The sequence below is a fragment of the Ornithorhynchus anatinus genome, chromosome 12 (genome assembly GCF_004115215.2).
Source record: "Ornithorhynchus anatinus isolate Pmale09 chromosome 12, mOrnAna1.pri.v4, whole genome shotgun sequence".
NCBI classification, from domain to species: Eukaryota; Metazoa; Chordata; class Mammalia; order Monotremata; family Ornithorhynchidae; genus Ornithorhynchus; species Ornithorhynchus anatinus.
In genome coordinates this window covers 59,418,983-59,441,691 of record NC_041739.1, presented here as the reverse complement: position 1 = coordinate 59,441,691, position 22,709 = coordinate 59,418,983, and the positions used below count along the sequence as shown (strand labels likewise).

Genomic DNA, 22,709 nt, shown 5'->3' with positions numbered 1-22,709 from the left:
AGACGAGACGGAAGGTCTGCGGGGTGGCCGGCCGGCGAGAGCCCCAGACATCCCGTCCGACTCTTCCCGCATCCGCGGCCGAGTCGAGGCACGGTCGGAGGCCACGAAGAGCCCCGGGGAAGCCGGGAGCCCGGCCCCGTACGCTACTGCCGGATGGAGCCGGGGGCGGAATTTGGAGGATCGGAACTGCTGGAGATTGAGCTTTTTTGGGGAAAAAAAATAGTATTTGTTAAGCCCTTTCTATGTGCCAGGAACCCTCCCGAGTGCTAGGGTAGAAACAAGCTAGTCATGTTGGGCACCGTCCCTATCCCACATGGGGCTCACAGTCTTAATCCCAATTTTACAGACGACGTAGCTGAGGGGCCGAGAAGCGGGTTGCCCGGGGTCATACGGCAGACAGTTGCCAGAGTTGGGATTAGAACCCAGGTCCTACTGATTCCCAGGTCGGTGCTCTAACCACCAGGCCACGCCTGGGGGACTTGGCTTGGTAGCAGTCTGGGGGTTGGGAGGGCTGGGAAGATAGTAATGTTAGCATCAGGGGGGTTTTCCCCTCCTTGTTTGTGTCTCTCCCTCCTCCCAGATTATAAACCCCTTAGGGGCGGGGACTTGGCTATAACTTGTTTTGGCTACTCCAGAGTTGAGAGTCCAGGCTCAGCAAATATTAGTAATAGTAAGAATAATTATAAATCTGAAGTCACTAACACCACAGTATTTGTTGAGCACCTCCCGGTGCTTAATATTGAACCAAGTGCGTGAAGAGAACAGGCCGGGGCCGGGAAGGTGGGCCGGGGTGAGCTCCCCACTCCCTCTCCCTTCCACGTCACCCTCTAGCCTGAAAGCTCATTGTAGGCAGGGAATAGATCTGTTCATTGTTGTATTGCACTCTCCCGAGCGCTTAGTACAGTGCTGTGCACCCAGTTAGCGCTCCGAAAATACCTCTGGAGGAACGGAGTGAGCGCCAAGAAGCACGGCAGCTTCCCTGCCCTCGAGGAGCCGGCAGTTGTACAAATATGTACGATACTGTAACTCATCTATTCATATCATTGTCTGTCTCCCCCTCTAATAATAATAACGTTGGTATTTGTTAAGCGCTTGCTAGGTACAGAGCACTGTTCTAAGCGCTGGGGTAGATCCAGGGGAATCAGGTTGTCCCATATGAGGCTCACAGTCTTAATCCCCATTTTACAGATGAGGTAACTGAGGCGCAGAGAAGTTAAGTGACTTGCCCACGGTCACACAGCTGACGAGACTTTAAGCTCATCACGGACAGGGAACGCGCCTGTTTGTTCTTATATTGTACTCTCGCAAGTGCTTAATACAGTGCTCTGCACTCAATAAGTGCTCAATAAATAAGACTGAACGAATATATCGGGGCAAAACAGCCGCATCACTAATTGAAACGGACAGATGAACGTACAAGCACACAAATAAAAATCTGTTGTGGGTAGCCCTCGGGCCAAATGAGTCCACAAGCCTCGAAGCTCCGCTCACCTCCACACACATGCACTTGGTGGATGGTCTGGGGAGGAGATTGGACACTCAGAGGAGACTCATCAGCTGGCCGGGCCCGGAGCCGAAATGGGGCAACGGCGGAAAAAGCGAAAGAGGCTGAAAACTAGGAGAGGATGACTAGGTCAGACAGGCAGTGAACGGAGATCCAGAGGAGACCGACTCATCCCTGAGCTCTGAGCGTGTGAGGCGAGAGCGAAACTAGCACCAGGCACAGCCTTTAGTGAAGGGTGGGGTCGGGGTGGGTGGGCGTTGGTGTGTGTATGCACTCGGTTCGGTTGGAGCCGTGGGTCCCGCCACAGCCTTCTCAGACACGCGTGCAGCCAGAGGTGAACCTGGCAACTAACGTGTGTACGTAGAGAACTAGCTTTTGATCTGCCCACAAAGGGCTGAGGCCTTGCAGTCCTCAGTTCCTTTCTGGAATGGAGTTTCCAAGAAGACGGCTGTAAAGTAGCCAACTGGAGCAGGACCCCCCAAAAGTCTCAGAAATATGGACAGCTTTCAGCACACGGGTCAGAAAGATTGGCAGCCCGGGCCAATCTCTTCCCAGGTCTGGGGCACGAGGGCCTGTGCCACCTGTGGGATTATTCCCAGTCCACCACATTACCACCTCTCCCAAGATGTGCCCACCATTCCCACTGCTTCTAAGGTGTCCCTGCCGGTCCCACTGCTCCCAAGAAACACCCACCATTCCCTCTGTCTCTTACTTGCTAACCCGGCCTCTTGGGACTAGTGTTAAGAGCCTGGGATCGGTCGTGAAGAACTTTCTGACCTACCGGGCCCTATCAGGGAAGGGACTTTGCACATAGAAACGTTTTTAAGACAAAAATAGTCCAAGTAGAGCAGAGCCTTGCTAGAGTCATTCAGCTTCAGCGCCAGGGCCCGGTTGGTGGGGAAACCAGCTAGGATGGCCAACTTATGGGTCACTGATCGAGGGGAGCCCCAAGAGGGACCCCGGGAGAGGTCTCGGCTGCCACGGTTTAAGGGCTGGAGCCACAGCACAGGAAAGACTTCCACGCCTCAACCCATTCTGTCCCTGCCCGAGAGGGAGGTAACCACAGTGCAAGTGCCCTGCTCATCCCTTCGCTCCCCATCCCCATCCTTTGCCCCGCGCTGGCCCCGGGGTGGGGAAATGGCCTGTATTGGTCTGGTAGGGTCAGGGTGCTCGGAGTGTGGCCACTCCATTTGCCCAGCCCGACGCTACGTTCTTGGGTTCGGACGTTGCCTCCCCGGTGTCTCCCTCACCGCGAGAGCATCCCTACGTCCAACTACTCCGGCGACACATTGGCCGGCGGCTCCGGGAAGGGCGGCCCGGACGCTTCGCCGGTTGTCACAACCGAACGTGGGGATTCCTCAGGGCTCAGGTTCCCCCCGGCAAGGGCGAGCGCGGGGAGAAAGTCTGCTTTTTGCACCTTGTTGTACTCTGGAGGCTTCTGCATGGCAGTTTTGGCTTTTGCAGTCTACCGGAGATAGAAGGCCGGGCCTGATGGTTACCGCTGGGGCCTTTGCTGCTACCTGATGAAACATCACTTCCCCGAAGTGGTTTCTGACCACTAAAGCTCTGGGGTCTACAGATATCTCCTCCAGCACATCACGGGCCCTGCTCACAGATGTCCCACAGAGCTGCACACAATGTGAGAACCCGCAAACGGGATCCACAGACGGGTCATTGTGCAAATGAATAATGTGCAGTTTTGTCGTTGATGGCGGTTCTCAGTGAAGGAGTTTGAGATTGAGAATTCATTCCCCGCTAATGGAATCCTTTTAAGGCCTTTTGGGGATGTGATAAAGAAGCATCGCTACCCTCGAGAGGTAAAAGAATCTGACAGAAATAGCCCATGTAGCCCGTGCTACGCTCTGCATAGCTGTGATGTGGGACCAGACAAGTGGGTGTGCGCACGTCAGTGGAGAAGACAAACAAGAACCCTGCCGACACAAGAGACCCGGTTCACTTGAGCGCTCCCCAAAAAGTTGCGGGTCTGGACCTAATTAGTAGAAGTTAAGTAATTGGAGAAATCCAGACAAAAAGCAGAGGCAACTGACACCACAGGAGCTTATGGGTGAATAGTCTGTGTCCTGAGAAACAATAAGAGCCTCAACATTTTCTTATTGACACCGTCAGTTCCTTAAAACGGCCACCCACTGAGTATATTTAGTTACAGTTGTAAAATTCCCTGGAATAAATTGCCGACCAAAATCTGAGGCAGCGGGCCGAGCCCAAACTGGGTTAATAGATCAGTCAGTTGTACTTGCTGAGCGCTTTCTGTGTTCAGAGCGCTTGCATTAAGCTCTTGAGAGAGTCCAGTGTAGTAGATGATACGGTAGGCATGTTCCTTGCCCTCTAGGAGCTTACGATCCGGGGGCTAGATACATTAAGGGAAGGCAGAGGAGTCTTTAAGGACGTGGACAGAAGAATGCTGTGGGGCTGGAGGTGGAGTGGGTATCAAAGTGCTTAAAATGTCCCACTGTTAAAGGAAGTTTCCTCATTCTGTAATGAAGTGCTAGTTTAAACGCAGAGTCACAAGCTCCCTCAAAATATTCCCCCTACGTGTGTTCTTTAGAGAAGCTCGGGTTGGTGAAAGCAAGGAGGGTCTTTACGAATGTGCTAGTAGATTTTAATATAAGGAAGGCGTTAGCTTCTCCAAAAGGGACATCAGGGGTTTTATAAGAAAGGCCAGATGTTCCCGGTGATGCTGACGGGATGGCGTAGTTTACATTCTGAGGTGTAGAGGTAAATATATGTTGAGGGTGTTTTTTTTCTTTTGGCTATGTATGTGAGAGATAGAGAGAAAGGTGTGTGCACAGGCCGAATAATTGACCGAGACTGAATTCCCTCCTCTGTCTTGGGTGGAACTTCATTTTTGTTCGCCTTCCTCCAGGCTGCTTTCCTGTCTTCTCTTGCCTGCCTTTCCCGATGCTCGCCAAGGCCCCGAAGCAATCCCGGGTTTACTTCCCACCTTCTGAGTTTGCCCAAGGGCCTAAGGTTGGTCCTCAGCTCAGACAGTTGAGGGGAGGCCCGGTGACCTTTCCGGCCACAGGGGAAATAGGAAAACTCTCTTCACAAGGGCCGACGATCTCTCAGTGACCTCAAAGAGGGAAAAAGAATTTTGACCGGTGCCGGCTTGGAGCCGGGAAGTAAATGCCAAAGCCAAAGGGTATTCCCCTCTGAGATTTCGGTGAAATCTTCGACCCAGCGTGACTAGTGAGATGGCAAACCTGTGCCGTCCCCGTCCAGGGCGTGGTCGCCCTCTCACCGGGCAGGGAGGTGCAGTTCTCAGAGAAGTGAAAGTCAACTCTGTTCGTCGGTGCAGGCCTGACTGTTGCTGGCTCTGTTGTATCTTAACCCTAGCGTGGAGGACCGACCTCTGCCGGGAGGTACTCAGTAAGTACTGTCGACTGAGAGAAGGAAGAATCACCAAAAGACTCCTCTCCTTTGGCCCAAACATTTCTGGGACTTGGGGCTCGGAGCTCGGGTTCATCCCATTCCTTATCCGCCTCTCCTGGGGTTTTCAAATTTGTTCATTTTGTAATGGAAATAGGAAGGAAAATGCAATGCCTCGAATAACAGTTTGCGTCAGAGGGACATGAGAGAGTTTTTATACCCTTTTTGATATCCGTTTAAAGGCCGAGTATTTTCCAGCATGTGGGAACCCGGACTCTTGACTACTTAGCGGAGGAATTGGTCGTCAGATTGGTTTTATTCCATCTCCCTGATTGATCCGCAGGCTCGGCTCCAGCCAGCAGTGTGAATAGGCCCCGGCCTTCGCCCAACTTTCGTGCCTCCTGGGAAAAGAAGAGCCTCATCATGTCCAGCCTCACAATCGACCCGGACGTCAAACCCGGGGAGTATGTCATCAAGAGCCTCTTTGCAGAATTTGCTGTCCAGGCCGAGAAGAAGATTGAAGTTGTGATGGCCGAACCCTTGGTGAGTTCACATGGCTTGGATAGCTGACATCCAGGTGGACTTGGCTGTGATTTTTGTAGTCGGGCGTTTCCTCTAAACTGTAAGCTCGTTGTGGGCGGGGAATGTGCTTACCAACTCTGTTATAGCGTCCTCTCCCAGGCGCTAGCACGATGGCCTGCGCATAGTAAGCGTTCGATAGATATGATTGGCCAATTAGTTGACTCCTCGATAAAAATAATACTTGCTGTATATCGTAAGCGCGTTCTGTGTGCCCAGCACCGAAGACTAAGCACTGGGGTAGATATAAGGTGATCGGGGTGGGCACAGTCCCTGTCCCATGAAGGGCCTGCAGTCCAAGTAGGAGGGAAAACAGGCATTCAGTTTCCATTTAACTCATGAGGAAACGGGCACGGAGAACTTATGTGACATGCCGAAGGGCACACGGCAGGCACGTGGCAGAGCCGGGATTCGATCCCGGGTCCTCTGGCTCCCAAGGCCTGTGCTCTTCCCACTGGGCCATGCTGCTTCACCTTCCACTGGAAGGAGGCGTGCCCCCGGGATGATTGAGAGAGGGGGAGGGAACCCGGAAGCTTGCTGATGGTTAGGGTGCTCGCCCTTTCTCCCCAACAGATGTTTCTGCAGCTGGTGCCAGCAGGCCCTTCTGGCAGAACAAGAGTCTTTGAGCTAAGATTTCAGGGACTTCGGCACATGCAGTGCGCGGCGGTCCCACCTCCGTCTCCCATCTCGTCATTTGCTCTCCCACACCCGTGGCACTCGGCCGATCCCCTTCCGGCCCAGTCTCTGTGCCCCGGGAGCTTGGATACGCACTAAGCAGCCCCTCTTACTGTCTCCCTGGAAGTGGAGGTGGCAGGTGGGGCGGTTGGAGAGGCCGGAGAGCTGGATCTCCCGGGAACCACCGACGGACCACCGTTTCCGTTCGAGTGGTTGGCTCTCATTCCTCCCAGCCCGTGTCGATGAAGTCGACGTGTAAACACCAAGTCTCCGACTCCCAGACGATAAGCCCAGCGCTGCCTAACGGCCCGGTCTAGAGGCAAGTGAAAAGAACGCCCGGCACATAGGAATAGGCGGCGTCAGACACCCGGCAGAGCCAGCGAAACACTGGTCATTGTACACATCCACCTCTCCAGTGTATTCATTTGTTTTTATTTGGCATTTTGTCTTTATCCACCCATGCAAAGCCATGTTGTTTACTCAGAATTGGCTGGCTGCGGACTTTAATTCTCCCTGCCTCAGCTGTCAGCGCCATCGGCTCTCTGTTGGGAGAAGTGAGAGTGGATGGTGCTGTGTTACTGGGGGCGGGGGGAGCAGGCCACCCAGAGCCCACCTCCCCACCCTGGCTCTACTGCCCTACGTTGAGCGTCACCCCACCGGGGCTTTCCTGGAAGGCAGAGGGGTACCTGCTGCCGGCAGCAGGAGAAAGGGGGTCCTGGCCTAGGCGTGACCAGTCTCTTAGATTCTGTGGACACAGTTCACTGGGGTGACTCCGAGTGGGTTTAACGCCCCTCCGTAGCAGACCACCCGCCTCTGAGTCACGGCCCGTACGCCGACGTGGCGCCGATCCCCGTGAACTCCGCGTTTTATCCGTCTGTCTTCCCCGATTAGACTGTAAGCCCGTCAGTGTGCAGGGATTGTCCCTATCTGTTGCCACATTGTACATTCCAAGCGCTTGGTACAGTGCTGTGCACGTAGTAAGCGCTCAGTAAATACTATTGAATGAAAAGGAAAACCAGCGACTGATCACGCGCACCTTGATCATCGCGGGATGCAGTCGCCCACCCGCCTCCTCCTACACCCAGAGAGATGGGCGCTGGTCGGAAGACTGTTCCCTGGCTACCCAGTGGTGCTTTCTGGTCAAAACGCGTGAAAGACCGGCCGGGTTCTGGGAGAGCTGGCGGCTGTCCTTGGTAGCGCGCTTCACAAGCCGCTGTTTCTAGCACACGGGGACACTCTGAGCACTTGGCAGCAGGAACAATAGGAGGAAGTGCTTCTGCCTCACAATCTTCTCAAATTGTGTTAGAAAAGCTTATTTTCCAGTAAAGCCATTTGAATGGCTGTCCCAGTTCCAACGTACATATTTTTAGAAGAGCCATTCTAGTCTAAGAGTGATTCAGCAGTCATGAGAGTTAGAAGTGAGGAGGTTACCAGGGGAAACCGGGTAAAGGGAAGAGGGCCGAGGGGAAGGAGCAGAGGGACCCCTCCCGCCCCCGGCGGCACGGCCCACTCTGGCCAGCTGGTTGTGGGCAGCTGCCTCCAGCCCCCAGTTCTCTCTGGGGTCTTTTGGTAGTCCGGTTAGGGGGACATGGGAGAGACTTGGAAACTCTCCATGAAAGGTTGGGTCGAGAAGGTTGAAAACCACTGCTGTAGGTTTTTGGCCCCTGCACTTGCCGCTCCCACCCTCAGGACTTCTAGTTTTCACCTGGTTGGGCCTCAGCCAGCTTCAGCCCCCTCTTCCCCACCCCCCAACCCCCCTGACCTGGCCGGGCTCTGAGAACAGGGTCCCGTGATTTGGGTGGATCACAGTGGAAAGGAGACCCCGCAGAATTGGAACCCGGTTGCCCAGCGGCCCCCCGAACGACCCGGTTTCTCCGAGGTGTGTCCCGAGTGATCCAGGAGGGTATCAGAAGGGCCTTTTGAAGGAGGTGTGCGGTCACCAGGGACCCTCTTGAAGTGGGAACCAAAATAACTCCCCTTTCCCTTCGGAAAGCACTAGCCAGCCCATCCCACCTCACGATGCGAATTAAAGGGAAGAGTTGGACAGAGAGGGTTCTTGTTGAGCGGCAGCCATTCATTCCGTCCCGTTTCCAGCTCCTCAGGAGCAGGGAACTCTCCCAAGCACCGAGTACGGTGCCTCACGCCCCGGGGTGGCAGCGAGTGGGCTCTAAATACCACCACCACCATCGCTGCTGATGGGGTTTTGGTTAAAAGCTAAGGAGCGTCTGTTGTTCTGTCCTTGAAACCCCCCGCAGACCGCCACTTGCGTTCAAGCAGTTGGATTTCATTCCTCCCGACAAGGTATCGTCTAAGTCAGGCACTGGCTTTCAGCGGCCCGGAGGGTCACATCCCGCATCCAGCCCTGAGGAAGAGAGAGAAGCCAGTGCCAGGCGGCCATCTGGCTCTGATCCGCCCTTAGGGAGGCGGAGGTCTGCTCTCCTCCACAAGACTGGCCTGGAGGGAGGTTTCTACTTCCACGATCCTCCGCGTGGCGGGACCGTTGCGGCCATGCAGGGCTTACATTTTCCCCAATTTCCCCCTTTTCTGCAAAGGATCCGTCTCCGGCGGAAAAACCAGAAGCGATAGGCGTGTCTGCTTTGGAAAAGATGGATGGCAGCTTTAGGTCAGAAAATCCGTTTTTCTGGCAGGTGCAAAAGTTGTTTGCACTTTGACGAGGCTCCGAGTTGTGCAACTCACTGATGAGACCAACGTCGATGGTATTTACTGAGCGCTTACTGTGTGCAGGCCATCTGCCGGGGCTGCAGGTCGGAAAGGGGCTGATGGGCGGCAGAGCTCAAAGGGGTAAATAACAGTGGCCCCAGAAGCCACCTGCAGCACTTCTGAACACCTCCGCCTCCTCCCCACCCCACTGCCCGGGTCTCGGCCTTTTATGATGTGGACAAAGGGAGCAGTATTTGATTATGCTTTTATAGCTTCTCTCTTCCTCTTCCCTGTTGATTCAGTGATCCATTGTGCGGTGGATGGTACAAAATGGATGCAAACCTAGTGGAAAGCCAGAGAATCCCAGAGTTGGAGGAGCCTCAAGGGGTCACCTGGGCCAGCCCCCTGCCTCCAGGCAGGTCAATGCCCGACCCATCCTGGCCAGCTGGCCTCCGTTTCCCAGTTTTCTGTCAGCCGGAGGCTCCTCCACGTCCCCGCGGCCTCTTTCTCAGGCTGTGCACGGGGTGTGGTGTGTCGTGGTGGAATGAGGAGGGAGAAGGAAAGGTAAATCTCCTGGTACAGAGCATCAGAGATAAGAGTGGAAGCTCCGTGCAGGGAGGCAATATGCCTCGCACTTCTCTTGGGCTTCCCCCAGTGGGTGTATCCAGTATCCTTCTGACTGCTGCTCCTCCTCCATCTCGCCGTTCTCCCAAAATGCAGCGAGGAGAAGCGGGGCTACTTGTGTTTTGGACCAGAAGCACTTTAACCTCAGGTTTATTTTGGAGAATTTCGTTGGGACTCCCGGGATAAATGTGAAAATGCCAGTAGCTCTTCCCTTGGACGCTGCTGATTCCACTTGGTTAGCCCTTCTGTGGCCTTTTTCACAGAGAATCCCAGCCTTCTTCAAATGAGGATTCATCTGACTGCACAGTAACTGTTTAAAGAGGACAGAATATCTCCATTGGGAGTTCTAAAGTGACAGGCCTGGAAGGACGCTTAAGGAACTTACTATCCAACTGGGGAAAGTGGAGGAAGACCAGTAAATATGCCAATCATCCCAGTGAGGAGGAGATGTTGGTTTTCCACGGCATGGGGACACAATAGCAGCAGCACTCATAAACCTATCATATGGGAATCAGCAGGAGGCTCGGCAGATGGCCAAAAGGACAGCGCGTCAAAGGGGTGTGTGTGTATGTATTTGCCCATGTAATATGGGTCCTGCATTTGCCGTCCAGTCACACACACACGCACCCGTAGGTAAAACTCACCATTGATGGGGTCTCCGGCCGATGCTTCCCCTCTCATCCGCCTGAGAAAGAGCCAGAAGAGGAAGTGGCACGGATGGAGAGACCCAGGGGGTGCCAGCACAGCGATGGGAAGCTCTCCTGAGCGAAGAATCCTTTCTTCCGCGTGACTTAATGTCCCCATGTCTAACCGGTGCGGTTGAGGCGCAACTGAGGTTTCACTCGGGGCTTCTCATGGGTCGATTCCGCTGCACTCTTCTTACCCCTTCCCTTGGCTAGTGAAAGACTCCAGAGAGCTGGACTGTCCCGAGCCGTGGCCGCTCCAACCCTTGTCTACCCGGCATCCCGACATCAATCTCACCGTCCTTGGCGTTCTCCTCGGTGGGAGAACACTTGCTTTGGGAACCCGGAATCAGGCGTTCTCTCAGGCAGTGCTGGGGCTGTACCTCTTCCTCCTGTCTGGCCGGCGAGCGCCCAGTACAGTGTTCTGCAGGCATTAGGCGCTCAGTCACTGCCCCCGGTCATTCTGGTCTAGCAGAGGTGGAGCCTGGCGAGCCGGGTTCGGAGTCGGGGTGGGCGGACTCGGGGCTGGGAAGGGTCACGACTGTATGCCGGTGGGCACGTCGTGCCGAGCTTCTCTCTCTCCAAGACGCCGCCCCCCACGGAGGCCGTTCTCCCTTTCGGGACCTCGTCATCCTCCCCAAGGGGGACGGCTCTCCCTGACCTGCGCCAGCTCATAGATCAGACCTCGTGAGGGGAGTCGAAAGAAAGGCAGTTTGACTTCTTGCTTCCTACTTGTTGCACCGTGCCGTAATCGATTCCTTTTCGTTTCAGGAAAAGCTGCTGTCCAGATCTCTGCAGAGAGGTGAAGACCTGCAGTTTGACCAGGTGGGTCTCTTTCTCCCAGTGGTCCAGGTGGCTTTGCCGGTGGGTGTCCTGGTCCGATCTCCCTCTGCCCTACGTGCTGGCTCCTTCTCCACCCGTTTCCTGCCTGGGAAAAACACTTCTTCCAAACTGCTCCGGCCCATCACCCCAAAACAAGCCGAGAAGTCTGGGAAGGGGACGGGGATTACTGCTGGGGGGGGGGTGCAGGAGGAGCTTGCAGGGGGCACGGTGGTCCCTGACTACGAGTGGCATCTTTGATTCGGCTTGGGCAGTGTCTCGGAAGCCCTTTTATTGCTCATCTTTCATGGGAGGGTTCCACTACGACAGTCTGCCAAGCTCCCGGGATAGAGTTCTGCACCCCGTAAGCACTCAATTAATTCTACCGATTGACCGATGATATTTACGGCCCTCATTCCTCCCCCCGAGCCATTTCTTTACAGAAAATGGCTCCTCTCTCAGGTAAGCCCTTGGCTTCTCCCATCTTTCCATCATTTCGGTTACTTCTCGCCGTTCTAAGTAATGAGAGGTCAGGACGGCGCTGGGTGTCTGTCCCACGTGTCCGGTAAACGTGGTTCCTTTGTTGGAGGGCGGTTGTTATCTTAAATGTGCATCTGAGGGCAACGCTGGCCTTTTCCTCATCAGCAGCCCGTCTGTATGTTCCTATGTTTTTGGCCAGTTGAATTGTATTTCTAGATTTATGTGGTGTTTCTCTTCTGAAGGGCTCAAAGCCCTTGTCCGCAGGGCTGTAGGTCCGCATCGGTCTCGGAGTCATTTCTGCATTGTTTATTGCCTCCGCCGGGCAGGAGAAATTAGTCTTGGACTTATTCCACCGTGGGCAGCTAGAGGGATGCCGTGGGCCGTCCGGGCCCGTCACGGGGCCCTCCGAGTCAGACGGTTCCGCCGTAGCAGAGGAGTGGGAAGCAGGCACGCAGGAATTACCAGGGAAAGGGTGGGAGGGCTCTTCCCGCAGGAAGGGGTAAAGGGAAAAATGGGCATTTTATGCAGGTTAAAAGTCCTGGCTCTGGGTGTCCAGGCCGGACAGTGTCAGAGGGAGAAGGAGAGCTCCCTGTGGCCAGAAATCGCCTCTCCTAACTCTGTTGTATTTTTCCAAGCTCTTAATAAGCGTTCAATAAGTAACATTGGAAAAAAAAAATTGGGTGTGGGAAGGGCAGACCGCACAAGTTCGGGCCTTGCCAGTCCTCCTGCATACAATCGTCTGTTTGCAGAGTGATTAGGATTGACTTTCCGTCATGGTTTGCTCAGTTGATTAATCAAAGCACTACAAGCAAACAGTTCCTTGGAGGGTTTTTTTTTCCTGAGGGTGCTGCCTGCCAGGGTAGGGCGTGGCTGGAATCAGATGAGATTTAATCAGCATCAGGTTCACCGGAAGGACCCGGAACCTTCTGGGTGCCGAGGATGTACTCGATGATTGAGGAACTCCCCCATCTCCACCCCCGGACACCTATATAAGATGTGAATCAGTCTCACAGCACTTATATATATATATGTATATATCCATAATTTATTGATATTAATGTCTGTCCTCCCCTCTGGACTGTAAACTCGTTGCGGGTAGGGGATGTGTCTGCCAGCTCTGCTGCATCGTACTCTCCCAAGTGCTTAATATAGTGGTCTGCACACAGGAATGCTCAATAAATGTGATAGATTGATTTATCTCTGCCCTTGAGGACCTTACAGTCATATGCCATCTAGCAGTGGAGATGGTCAACCCAGACAGATGGCTATTTGTGGAAAAGAGTGACCAAATCACTGTAAAAAAGGTCAAAAACAGACCCATGAGAACCGGAGAGCTGGGGTTCAGTTCTCTCCCGAGGCAGGAAAAGCCTTTTCTGTTGCGTGGAGAGATGATGACCCCGGCTTTCTTTAGCCGGTTGGCTTAGGCCTGCACCCTGAACAACGTGCTTTATTGGAAGCCAGCTAGCAGCAGAGTGATTGCGTCCTCATAGGGAGCCTTTCCGATACCAGTCGAGGCTTTGTGAGGCAAGAGAGCACTCCCTGTTCTGGGCCCGTGGGCCCGTGTATCTGCTCTTCCTATCCTGGCTGGCTTTTCCCGGGTCCATGAGGTAAAGCCGCTTCTCTGACATGTAGAAAATGAACTCCCAGGACACAGGAATGTTGGCGGCATAAGGCGACCCGAGGCAACGTCAAACATGGGTGAGGCAGCCCAGGCTCCACAGCAAATGGAGCGGACCTTGGCAAAGGGCCAAGGGGGATTTAGGAGAGGCAGGTCATTCTAGGAGAAGGGGAAAGCAGCATGGCGGAGTGGATAGAGCACGGGCCTGGGAGCAGGTGGTCTAATTCCCGGCACTGCCACTTGTCTGGGTGGCCTTGGGCGAGACACTTGACTTCTCTCTGCCTCAGTCACCTCATCTGTAAAATGGGATTGAAGACCGTGAGCCCTCTGCGGGCCAGGGAAAATGTCCAACCCAATTTGTTTTTATCCCTCCCAGTGCCTAGTACAGGGCTTGGCACATAGTAAGACGCTTAACAAATACCATAATAATAATTGCCAATGCCCCTTCTGAGTGCAAGGGAGCCAGGGCTCTCCCGTCAAAATACATCTGTCAGCCACCTTCCAGGGTGGTATTTTTTGAACACTTAGCGTGTGCAGAGCACCGTACTAAGCACTTGGAAGAGTACAGTGTAACAGAGTTGGTAGACAAGTTCCCTGCCCACAGTGAGCTTTCATTCTAGAGGAGCTCCTTTGAACGGGACTCTTTTGCAGGTGGGCTTTTTAAGTGAATGCAAATCCAGACCGCTGTTGTATCCTAGCCCACAAGGGCCAGATAGTGTGAGTTACTGTTTTCCAGAGAATCAACTCTCCGAAATCTCTCTTGGCAGTTGATAAGCTCTATGAGCTCAGTAGCAGAGCACTGTCTCCCCTCCTTACTACGCACCTTGTTTGACTGGTACAGACGCCAGAACGGAGCAGAAGATGAATCGTACGAGTACAGGCCTCGGTCTAGCACCAAATCCAAGGGGTAAGCGGCCGGAGTGTGTGCGTGTGCTTGTGTGCGCTCATGGAAGTCGTAGGCGTCACCACAAACATGGAGGTGGGCTTCGGGGTCCCCCACCCGTTGGCTGGAGGGGACAGAGAACCGCTGCTCTCCAAAGAAGGAGGACCACTCCAGGTGCCCAGAACGACTCCTTGGGGGAACCGTCTGAGCCCCGGCTCTCCAGGGGAGGCCATGATAGTTGGCTCTCGGCAAGTTGCATGGCCCGGCTGAGAGCAGCGCGTGCCTCTACGGCCTCGACGCCAACCAACGTGGGTCGGGCCCTCCGCCTCCCCTCCACTGGCCCCCATCCAGACCTCACCTGGCGGGTCCATGACCACCAGCTCTGAGGAGTCCCGAGCAGAACTGAGCCTCGCCAAATCTCCCGATTTCAGACCGCACTGACCTGAAGTTTGTGATCACTCGTTCGTGGCCCTTGCTTCTCGCTTCCTCCCTGTACCCTCGCTCCTGCCAAAAGAGGGCAGGTTTTATGGAAAAATGGGAAGCTTTTGATCTACGCTGGCGATCAAAGCCACGGTTAACCGGTGTCGAAGAGTGTGCAGGAGCAACGGGGGACTCAGGAGAGACAGGCAGAGTACTTGGTTTCTGCCGGCCCAGCTCTGCTAAAGTCAGATCCCAAGGGTCAGGCAGCGGGCAGAGGATTAGACCAGTGGCCACGTCGGGAAGGTATAGCTCAAAGCAGCGCCCCCGGCAGGCGATCCTCCCCTCACCCCCACCCCTGCCCACCACCGCCTGCTGTTCCGTGAGGTCGTCAGACTGCCGTTTTCAACTTCCGTTGACAATTCAGACCGTTCGCATATTTGGACTGGGTTTCGCCTTGCCTTAGAAGCAGCGTGGCTCGATGGAAAGAGCCTGGGCTTGGGAGTCAGAGATCATGGGTTCGAATCCCGGCTCTGCCACTTGTCGGCTGTGGGCAAGTCACTTAACTTCTCTGTGCCTCAGTTCCCTCATCTGTAAAATGGGGATAAACTGTGAGCCTCACGTGGGACAACCTGATGACCCTTTATCTACCCCAGCGCTTAAAACAGTGCTCTGCACATAGTAAGCGCTTAACAAATACCAATATTATTATTATTAGTCCAGATTAGTGCCATTTTACTGTGACCCTCATGTCAGCTACCCGAAACCTCGGGGCGAACTCCTCCGGGCAGCCCCTTCCCAGACCAGATTAAGCAGTCCTGGGATTCCCACAGAAATTCCCCGATGTCTTCCCTCTGCCCTACAATCCCCTCTCCACCCCTCAGCCTGCCACCCAGCGGTTCCTACAGCCCCTTCTTAGAGGTTTCCTGTTTAATAACCGTAGCCCAACTGTATTCACACGATCTCGTATTCACTTCTCTGTGGTGCTAATTCTGGATTCTTGTTTTAGGGATGAGCAGCAGCGGGAGAGAGACTATCTACTTGAAAGGAGGGACTTAGCTGTAGATTTCATTTTTTGTTTAGTCTTAGTAGAAGTACTAAAACAGGTAAGCGCCTTGGCCTTTACAGTTCGGGAATTTATTCTCCTTTGCTTCTTAAATGTTCCCTAAAATATTTATGCGTTTCAGGGGCCTAGGTAGGCTACTTTGCGTGCATGTTGCAGTGTCCTGTCCCCCCGGCAACCGGAGCCGGGATAAATTGAAAAGCCAGCCCCTGGGCGTAGAGTACCGCTTTTTGCTCCCCATTATCCCCGTCTAGAGTTGAAATCGTTTAGATGCAGTAGAGGAGAGGGGTCCCGTGATATATGCTGTCTGGCACTCCTCTGCCAAGGTGGTTGCTCCTCCCCATCTCTCCCCACTACCTTTCTGCGGGCTCAGATTTCCCCGACACCCCCGGCCCATGCCCTGCATTCCAGACATAATCCGAATAATGCTGGTCCGGATGTGCAGACGCTCTTCCCACGTGGAGGGGAAGGGACTGACCTGGGGACGGCTGCTGCGTCGTCGGTAGTGGGAGCCCTGCGTTCGGGCAGGTGAGAATGGCCTGAGGGTGGACGTGCAGGGTGAGGTAACCGATATGTCGGCCTCCCTCCGCCCCGCCTATCGGATTGGCTGCCCGGGTCTGCCCACTAGCAGCGGGACTGAGGTGGAGGTTTCCCCTAAATGGACCCTCCACCCCTGCTGGATGGTTCAGCAAGCCCACAGACCTAAGGCGTAAGAGAACCGAGTCCAGCCTGAGAGCAGCCAGGCCGGGGACCCGCGTGAGTTTGAATTAAAAACAAGGACCCATCGATACCTGACCCCACCACCTTTCCCTCAGGGCAGCAGGTAAAACCTGCAAAGGGCTGGGGAGGTACCGGGGTCCCCTTGCTGCCCGGTCACATGCGCAAAGCGCAGTCAGTGGTGGTCTCCCTCAGAGGAGCAGGCCTGTTTTCTGGTGGGGAGATGTCATTCCGGGTTTCAGGCCTGTTTCTCGAGAGGTTTTGGTTTTCTCACAAGGAAAAAAAGTGGCCTATGAAGGCACTCAGTGAAGGGCATCACGGTCACAGACGGTTTTCTTTCGGCAAGATTTTTGGTGTCAGTAATGGCATTTACTAAGTGCTTCTCTACTGAGTGCCAGGCAAGTATAAATGGGTGAGAATTGGACACTGTCCCTGGCCTTCAGGGGGCTCACGATCAAAGAATAGAGTGGGGAGAGGGGGTCAGATAACTGACCCGAGAGGAGAAATGAAACGATAAAAACACAGAAACAAAAGCAAATAAAAAGATGAAAACAAACAGGGCTTAGAGCTCCTCGACACCTAGAATCTGACAGTCATAGCCACCTCAGGCGTCCCTCAGTTTAGGTTTTGGGGAGGCAGCACTCTACCGTCGCTCTGTCTTCCTCCTGGTAAAGCAAGGCAGGACGGGAACAGGGCCCTGAGATGCCGCTCTGGCTAATCTCCTAATTTACCGGGGTTTCTCTGGGATAGCTATTTGAAGAGGACCTTCAGAGGTACAGATGTAAAGGAAGGTCACCCCTGGAAATGTATTAAACTCACGTTCTTAAATCCCGAAAAATTCCTCATCCAGATATAGGCGTTGGGAATCCAAGAGAAAGAACAGATGGAATTGTGTGTAATCCAGTTTTCCCAAATGACCAATAATGGTTAGCTCAGCAAACGGTACTATTTTGTGAATTGCCTGAATCACCTTTAGATACACCCACAGTATCGCCACTGAATTTCAGGGGCAGTGCCTGGTGTTAAGTCTCTTGTAGAGTACCGTCCCTGTGGGTGAGGGAGCATCTGAGGAGGTGTCCCCTCCCCGCCTCCTGCAGCGGGAGGGTCTGGGCCCATGTAATTCCGGTGATCCCTGTCCCTAAACTGGCGTCCAAAAGGAGAGGGGCTGCAAGGTGTGTTAGGATTAGCCGCATCCTAGCCTTTGGAATCCAGATTGTTTTCTTCGGGAGCATTCAGAAATGGGGGCCCCATCTTGCATGAGATGCCCCGATACAAAGTCACCAAGTGGAATCCCATTGTTTTCAGTCTGTTCAGTTCCTTGGATTCCCCCCCCCCCCCCCCGGGCAGCCACGGGGCCTGACTCAGCAACGTCATGGTAGCCTTTTGCTCTGGCTCGAGCCCGGGTGGAGCGTCTGATACTCAATAATGTTGGTATTTGTTAAGCGCTTACTATGTGCAGAGCACTGTTCTGAGCGCTGGGGGAGATACAGGGCAATCAGGGTGTCCCACGTGAGGCTCACAGTTAATCCTCATTTTACAGATGAGGTAACTGAGGCACAGAGAAGTAAAGTGACTTGCCCACAGTCACACAGCTCCTGATGGGGCCTCTCGGATAGTCCGGGTTTTTCAGTTTGGGGCTTCAAGATTCGGTTTGAGATGTGTCAAATGAACGAGTTCTCTTTGAAGGAGGAAGAGCTCACCGCCTATCATGGGTTCCAAACGAGGACTCAAATCACATCAGCAAATTGGTCACCCAATAGCGAGCTTCCCCAGGGGACCAGTGGGGCAAGTTTCTGACTCGATGTCCCCCGCCCCCGGGGAAAAGCAGTGCAGCCTAGTGGAAAGAGCGCAGGCCTGGAAGTCAGAGGACCTGGGTATTAATCGTGGCTCTGTCACTGGTCTGTTGAATGACCTTCCAGTCGCTTCTTCTCGGAGCCTCAGTTTCCTCATCTGTGAAATGGGGATCTAATACCTTTCTTCCCCTCCTACGTAGGCTGTGAGCCCACTGAGGGACAGTGACCATGTCTGATCCAATTATCTTTACCCCGGTGCTTAGGACGGTGTTGGGTACATAGAGAGTGCTTAGCAAATGCCATCGTTCTCATAATCGTTATCGCTTGTTATTATCATGCAGTCTCGTTGGGATTTCTGTGTCTCAAGTGAAATGTTTGTGTTCCAGATTCCTGTGCATCCAGTGCCAGATCCCCTAGTACATGAAGTTCTAAACTTAGCTTTTAAGCACTTTAAACACAAGGAAGGGTAAGTCAGATCTTCTGTCCTGGTTGCAGCCCCGTCAGTTCATCTGGGGTCAGGTTGACGACGACGATTCAAACCCGAGTGGGGAGCCTATGGGTTCCAGGAACTCCAGGCCTTTCCTCGAGTTGGGGGGTGGGGCGAGTGCGGTCAGCACCCGTAGGCGAGAGGTGTCACGTACGTGTGAAAGTGTTGTTGCCGGGGGGAGAAGGAGCTAAAAACCTGGACAGCAGGCTGCTCGTCTACAGGTCGGAGTAGGTTGAGTGCTTGACCGACACACTCGTATTTAGAGTCGGTGACAGGGCTTAATTGAAGTCACAACTGCAGAACTCGCCCCTCCAGTGGGGCCTTGAGGTTCTCAGCCTGACGACTCCCCTCTCTCTCATGTTTTGTTCCGCTAGGTATTCAGGAACCAACACTGGGAACGTGCACATTATCGCCGATTTATACGCAGAAGTGATAGGCGTTCTTGCTCAGTCCAAGTAAGCGAGTTTTCATGAGGTCGTTTGCGGCCGTCCCTCTCGTTGCCCTGGTCTGCAGTCTGTGGTTCCCCGAGGGTCTGACTCGGACTGCAGGAACCCGCCAGCTCTTTGGCTCGAGGGCGTTAGGGTCCCCGGCCCCAGGTAGCCCATCCGATGTCCGGTCAGGCGACTGGAGCGGCATGATCTGCCTCTCGCTCTGAAATCCGAAGTCAATTTGAGTGTTCCCCGGGAAGTCCATCATCCAAAGCCCCGTTGCTGAGCGGCCCCGACGGGCCCCCCCCGTTAAAAATTTGGTGTTTGGGCGGGGGCGGGGTGACTCCAGTTCCGATCGTTGGGGGAAGAAAGTTGGGACGAACCAACGAACTGGGCTTTGTGCGTCCCTGGCTTAGCCAAGCCCTCTGTGATTTGGTTCTCACTAGTCAGATCTAGCATTTTTTTTCCACCCCCAATTTGATTAATTGGACCTGCTCGTCATCACTGTCTCACCGGGTCTTTCAGGCAGTTTTTCGGAGCCTTTAGAGGTCACAGACAGGCTTCATCAGGCCTCTTCTCTCCCGTGTTCCTTTTTGGGTGCCATTCTGATGGCCGTTCAGAAGGGCGAGGGGGTCTCTGCATTCGTCATCATTTTAGAAACTCTCCACCCTACCGCAGATTATCTTTTGAAAAATCCTGCTACCCCCTCGAAGGACCGTGGGCAAGTCACTTAACTTCTCTGTGCCTCAGTTACCTCATCTGGAAAATGGGGATTAAGACTGTGAGCCTCACGTGGGACATCCTGATTCCCCTGTGTCTACCCCAGCGCTTAGAACAGTGCTCGGCACATAGTAAGCGCTTAACAAATACCAACATTATTATTATTATTATTAAAGAACGCTTGTGTTACCGTCTGCACCTTGACCAGCACCGCACGCACGCACGCGCACAGCCGTCTCTTCCGACCCCGCAGCGGGCCGCGGCCAGATGCGTGTCGTCGGCCCGGCGTTCCCAAATTCCCCAGCAGCCTCCTCTCCAAAACGTGGAGCGCAGTCGTGTGTTGTGGCAGAACTGACTGTTTTAGAGTTTCTTCGGTGGGTCATGCTAAGTGTTAAGTATTTATTGGGCTCAATTTTGTAGAACGCTAAGTGGTACATCAGAAGGAAACTCTTAATCTACCCCACTACTCTTTAGGTAGAAAACCTGGATCCGGAAATCCTAATTAACCGGGCACCGTGGCCCCGAGAGCCTCTGAACTCTTGGGGTTAGAAATCGAACCCGGTCCTCACCCGTGTGAAAGGGCAGGAGAGTTCACGGGGCAGCCCCGCCCCGGCGCAGGTGTCACGCACCTGTGTCCGGGTCTCTGAGCGAGCATTGTTCTGGGTGTTTTGGCCGGGGTAGGTTTCAGGCCGTCAGGAAGAAGTTTGTGACCGAACTCAAGGAGCTGCGCCAGAAGGAGCAGAGCCCTCACGTGGTCCAGAGCGTCATTAGCTTAATTATGGGGATGAAGTTTTTCCGGGTCAAGATGTATCCCGTGGAAGACTTCGAAGCGTCATTCCAGTTCATGCAGGTAAACGGGCCGTACCCCCGTCAGCCCCCTTCCGGAAGCCGGCTCCCGCCCTCAGCTTTTTCCTCGAAAGCTTCAGGAGGGGATGACGGGAGCATCCGCGGGGCACGTCTCTCTGGTGATGCCCTGGTCCCGGGCCGAGCCGCAGATGCCGCTGGAACAGTCTTGAAAGGGGTCGGGAAAGTGAGCGCTCAACCGACACACTCATCTTGCTCCCGATGTGTCTATCTCCAGTCTTCTCCCCCACCTACATTCATAGATCGTGAGCCCTTCGAGGGACGGGGTCCGAGTTTAATTCCCACATGTGTCCTCTTTCCCGGCACTTAACACGGTGCTCTGCACAAAGTAAGCACTTAATAAATGATATTATCACCCCCGACTTCTGCTTAACAGTCGGTCACCTTCCAACTGCCAACTCGTCATTTCGGCATAAATCCCTTGTGTGTTTGCCTTTCAGGAATGCGCGCAATACTTTCTAGAGGTGAAAGATAAAGACATCAAACACGCGCTTGCCGGCCTGTTTGTGGAGATTCTGATTCCTGTGGCCGCTGTAAGTACTCTTTCGGGGTCTTTCGCGGTCGGGTTTGGGAGTCGTTTCCTTTCTAGAGTTTGCCTCGAAGCTCCCAGTGGTTGTTCCGTAGAGGACGGACCTCAATTCATTCATTCATTAGTATTTATTGAGCGCTTACTATGTGCAGAGCACTGGACTAAGAGCTTGGAATGTACATTTCGGCAACAGATAGAGACCATCCCTGCCCAGTGTCGGGCTCGCAGTCTAATCGGGGGAGAGGCAGAGGGTTGGTCTGGGCCCAGGAGCCCATGGAGCTCGGGGAGCATGTTCCCTCCGATTATACTATGACCCGTCCTCGGGGCTGAGCTCTGGGCTTAGCACAGGGTCAGCGCTGAATCCATCCCGATCTAACGGTGGATTCTGAATCCTAGGCAGAGGAGGAGCCACCTGACCTGTCATTGATGGGGAGGGCCAGGAATGTGTGGGCTGAGAGCCTGCCACTTTTGGAGGGGGATCCTCTTAGGATGACCTGCCCTTCCTCGCTCCCCTGTAAGCACCCGAGCACACGTGCATGTACACACAAAAACACATTTATTACCCTGTGGTGATTGAGGAGATTAATTCTGGGGGTCAGGGAATTGGAGGCAGGAGGCTGCCGAAAAGAGCAGCCTGATCTTTATCCACTGTGGCCTCTGAGGAGTTCCCGGGTGAATGAACCCGGCCTGGAGAACAAGCCGAGGGCCAGGGACCTAGTAGCTTTGCGAGGTTCAGGGCCACTTCCGGTGCCGGCCCCTAATTCGTCCAGTTCACCTAATGGTGTTGGATCGCCGGCCCTCCCGAGCACCAGGGACTCTGTGCCCTTGCTTGCCCTCCTGGCTTCTGCTGGGCAGGCTCTCCGAACCCTTGAAGGGGCTGCCATCGCCCTGGGCTGGTCCCAGCCAGCCACCGAGTCTGGGGGCCGTGGCAAGAGGGCTGCTCCGGCCCAGAACGTGGCCCCAGGGGCCATTCCCGGTGGAATTGTCCTGTCTGCAAACAAGCCTTTCTGTCACTGTGCCTCCCCCAGCGAGCAGCTCATCTCCAGGTAGAGGAGGGAAGCACCTGTAACATTTATCAGTGGTCTCACTGGAGTGGCACGCAGAAACGTTCAAAACATGATTTTGCAGGCGCAGAGTCCAGATAGAACCAGAGCAGAAAGAAGGTCCATTTTACAGGTGTCCCTTAGCACAAAATATGGTGCCTGTTTGTCTAGGGAAAGCGAGGACATATCAAAGTTGTCAAGAGAGCAGAGGGTGATGTATCAGCGTTGGCCGTGAGCAAGGAATCCAGAGGAGAAACAAGAAACGTACGTTGGTTCTGGACCCTGACGGTTTACAGTCCGTGGGGACCAGAGAAAGTTCCAGAGGGCGTTTTGAGAAGTGGAGGATCCTGGCCACCTTGGAGACACGGAAGGCTGTTTTAAGATGTCACGACAGGCATTGGTTTCAGGGGCCCCGAGGTGCATTTCCGAGACTGTAGCAAACTCTTGCTCTCGGCACCAGAGATGCCTCTTGCCGTGGGGCATTTGAGCGTTCGTATTTTGAATCGGTGTCTCGGGGCTGCTTGCGACCCCCTCCCGTCTTCTCTCCACAGGCCGTTAAAAATGAAGTGAACGTGCCGTGTTTGAAGAACTTCGTGGAGATGCTCTATCAGACGACGTTTGACCTGAGCTCTAGGAAAAAGCACTCACTGGTATTTAAGAAGCATTTGCAAGCCTCCTGGTCGTGTTGACTGTGTTCGGGACGAACTAACCTGCCGGGGGGAGTGGAGAGAAATT

At 54.1% G+C, this 22,709-nt stretch overlaps 1 protein-coding gene across 3 annotated transcripts in view; it reads left to right on the top strand.

Annotated features, from left to right (window-relative positions):
• Positions 1–22,709, top strand: part of FRYL (FRY like transcription coactivator) — a 100,964-nt gene that overhangs the window by 12,996 nt on the left and 65,259 nt on the right. For all 3 annotated transcript variants that reach the window (XM_029076425.2, XM_039913803.1, XM_039913802.1), the window contains exons 3-11: positions 5,235–5,434; positions 10,885–10,938; positions 13,798–13,937; positions 15,340–15,436; positions 18,290–18,369; positions 18,765–18,845; positions 20,220–20,388; positions 20,843–20,935; positions 22,526–22,624. In XM_029076425.2, coding sequence (XP_028932258.1) covers positions 5,235–5,434; positions 10,885–10,938; positions 13,798–13,937; positions 15,340–15,436; positions 18,290–18,369; positions 18,765–18,845; positions 20,220–20,388; positions 20,843–20,935; positions 22,526–22,624 — 1,013 coding nt within the window. The remainder of the gene's footprint in view (positions 1–5,234; positions 5,435–10,884; positions 10,939–13,797; positions 13,938–15,339; positions 15,437–18,289; positions 18,370–18,764; positions 18,846–20,219; positions 20,389–20,842; positions 20,936–22,525; positions 22,625–22,709) is intronic.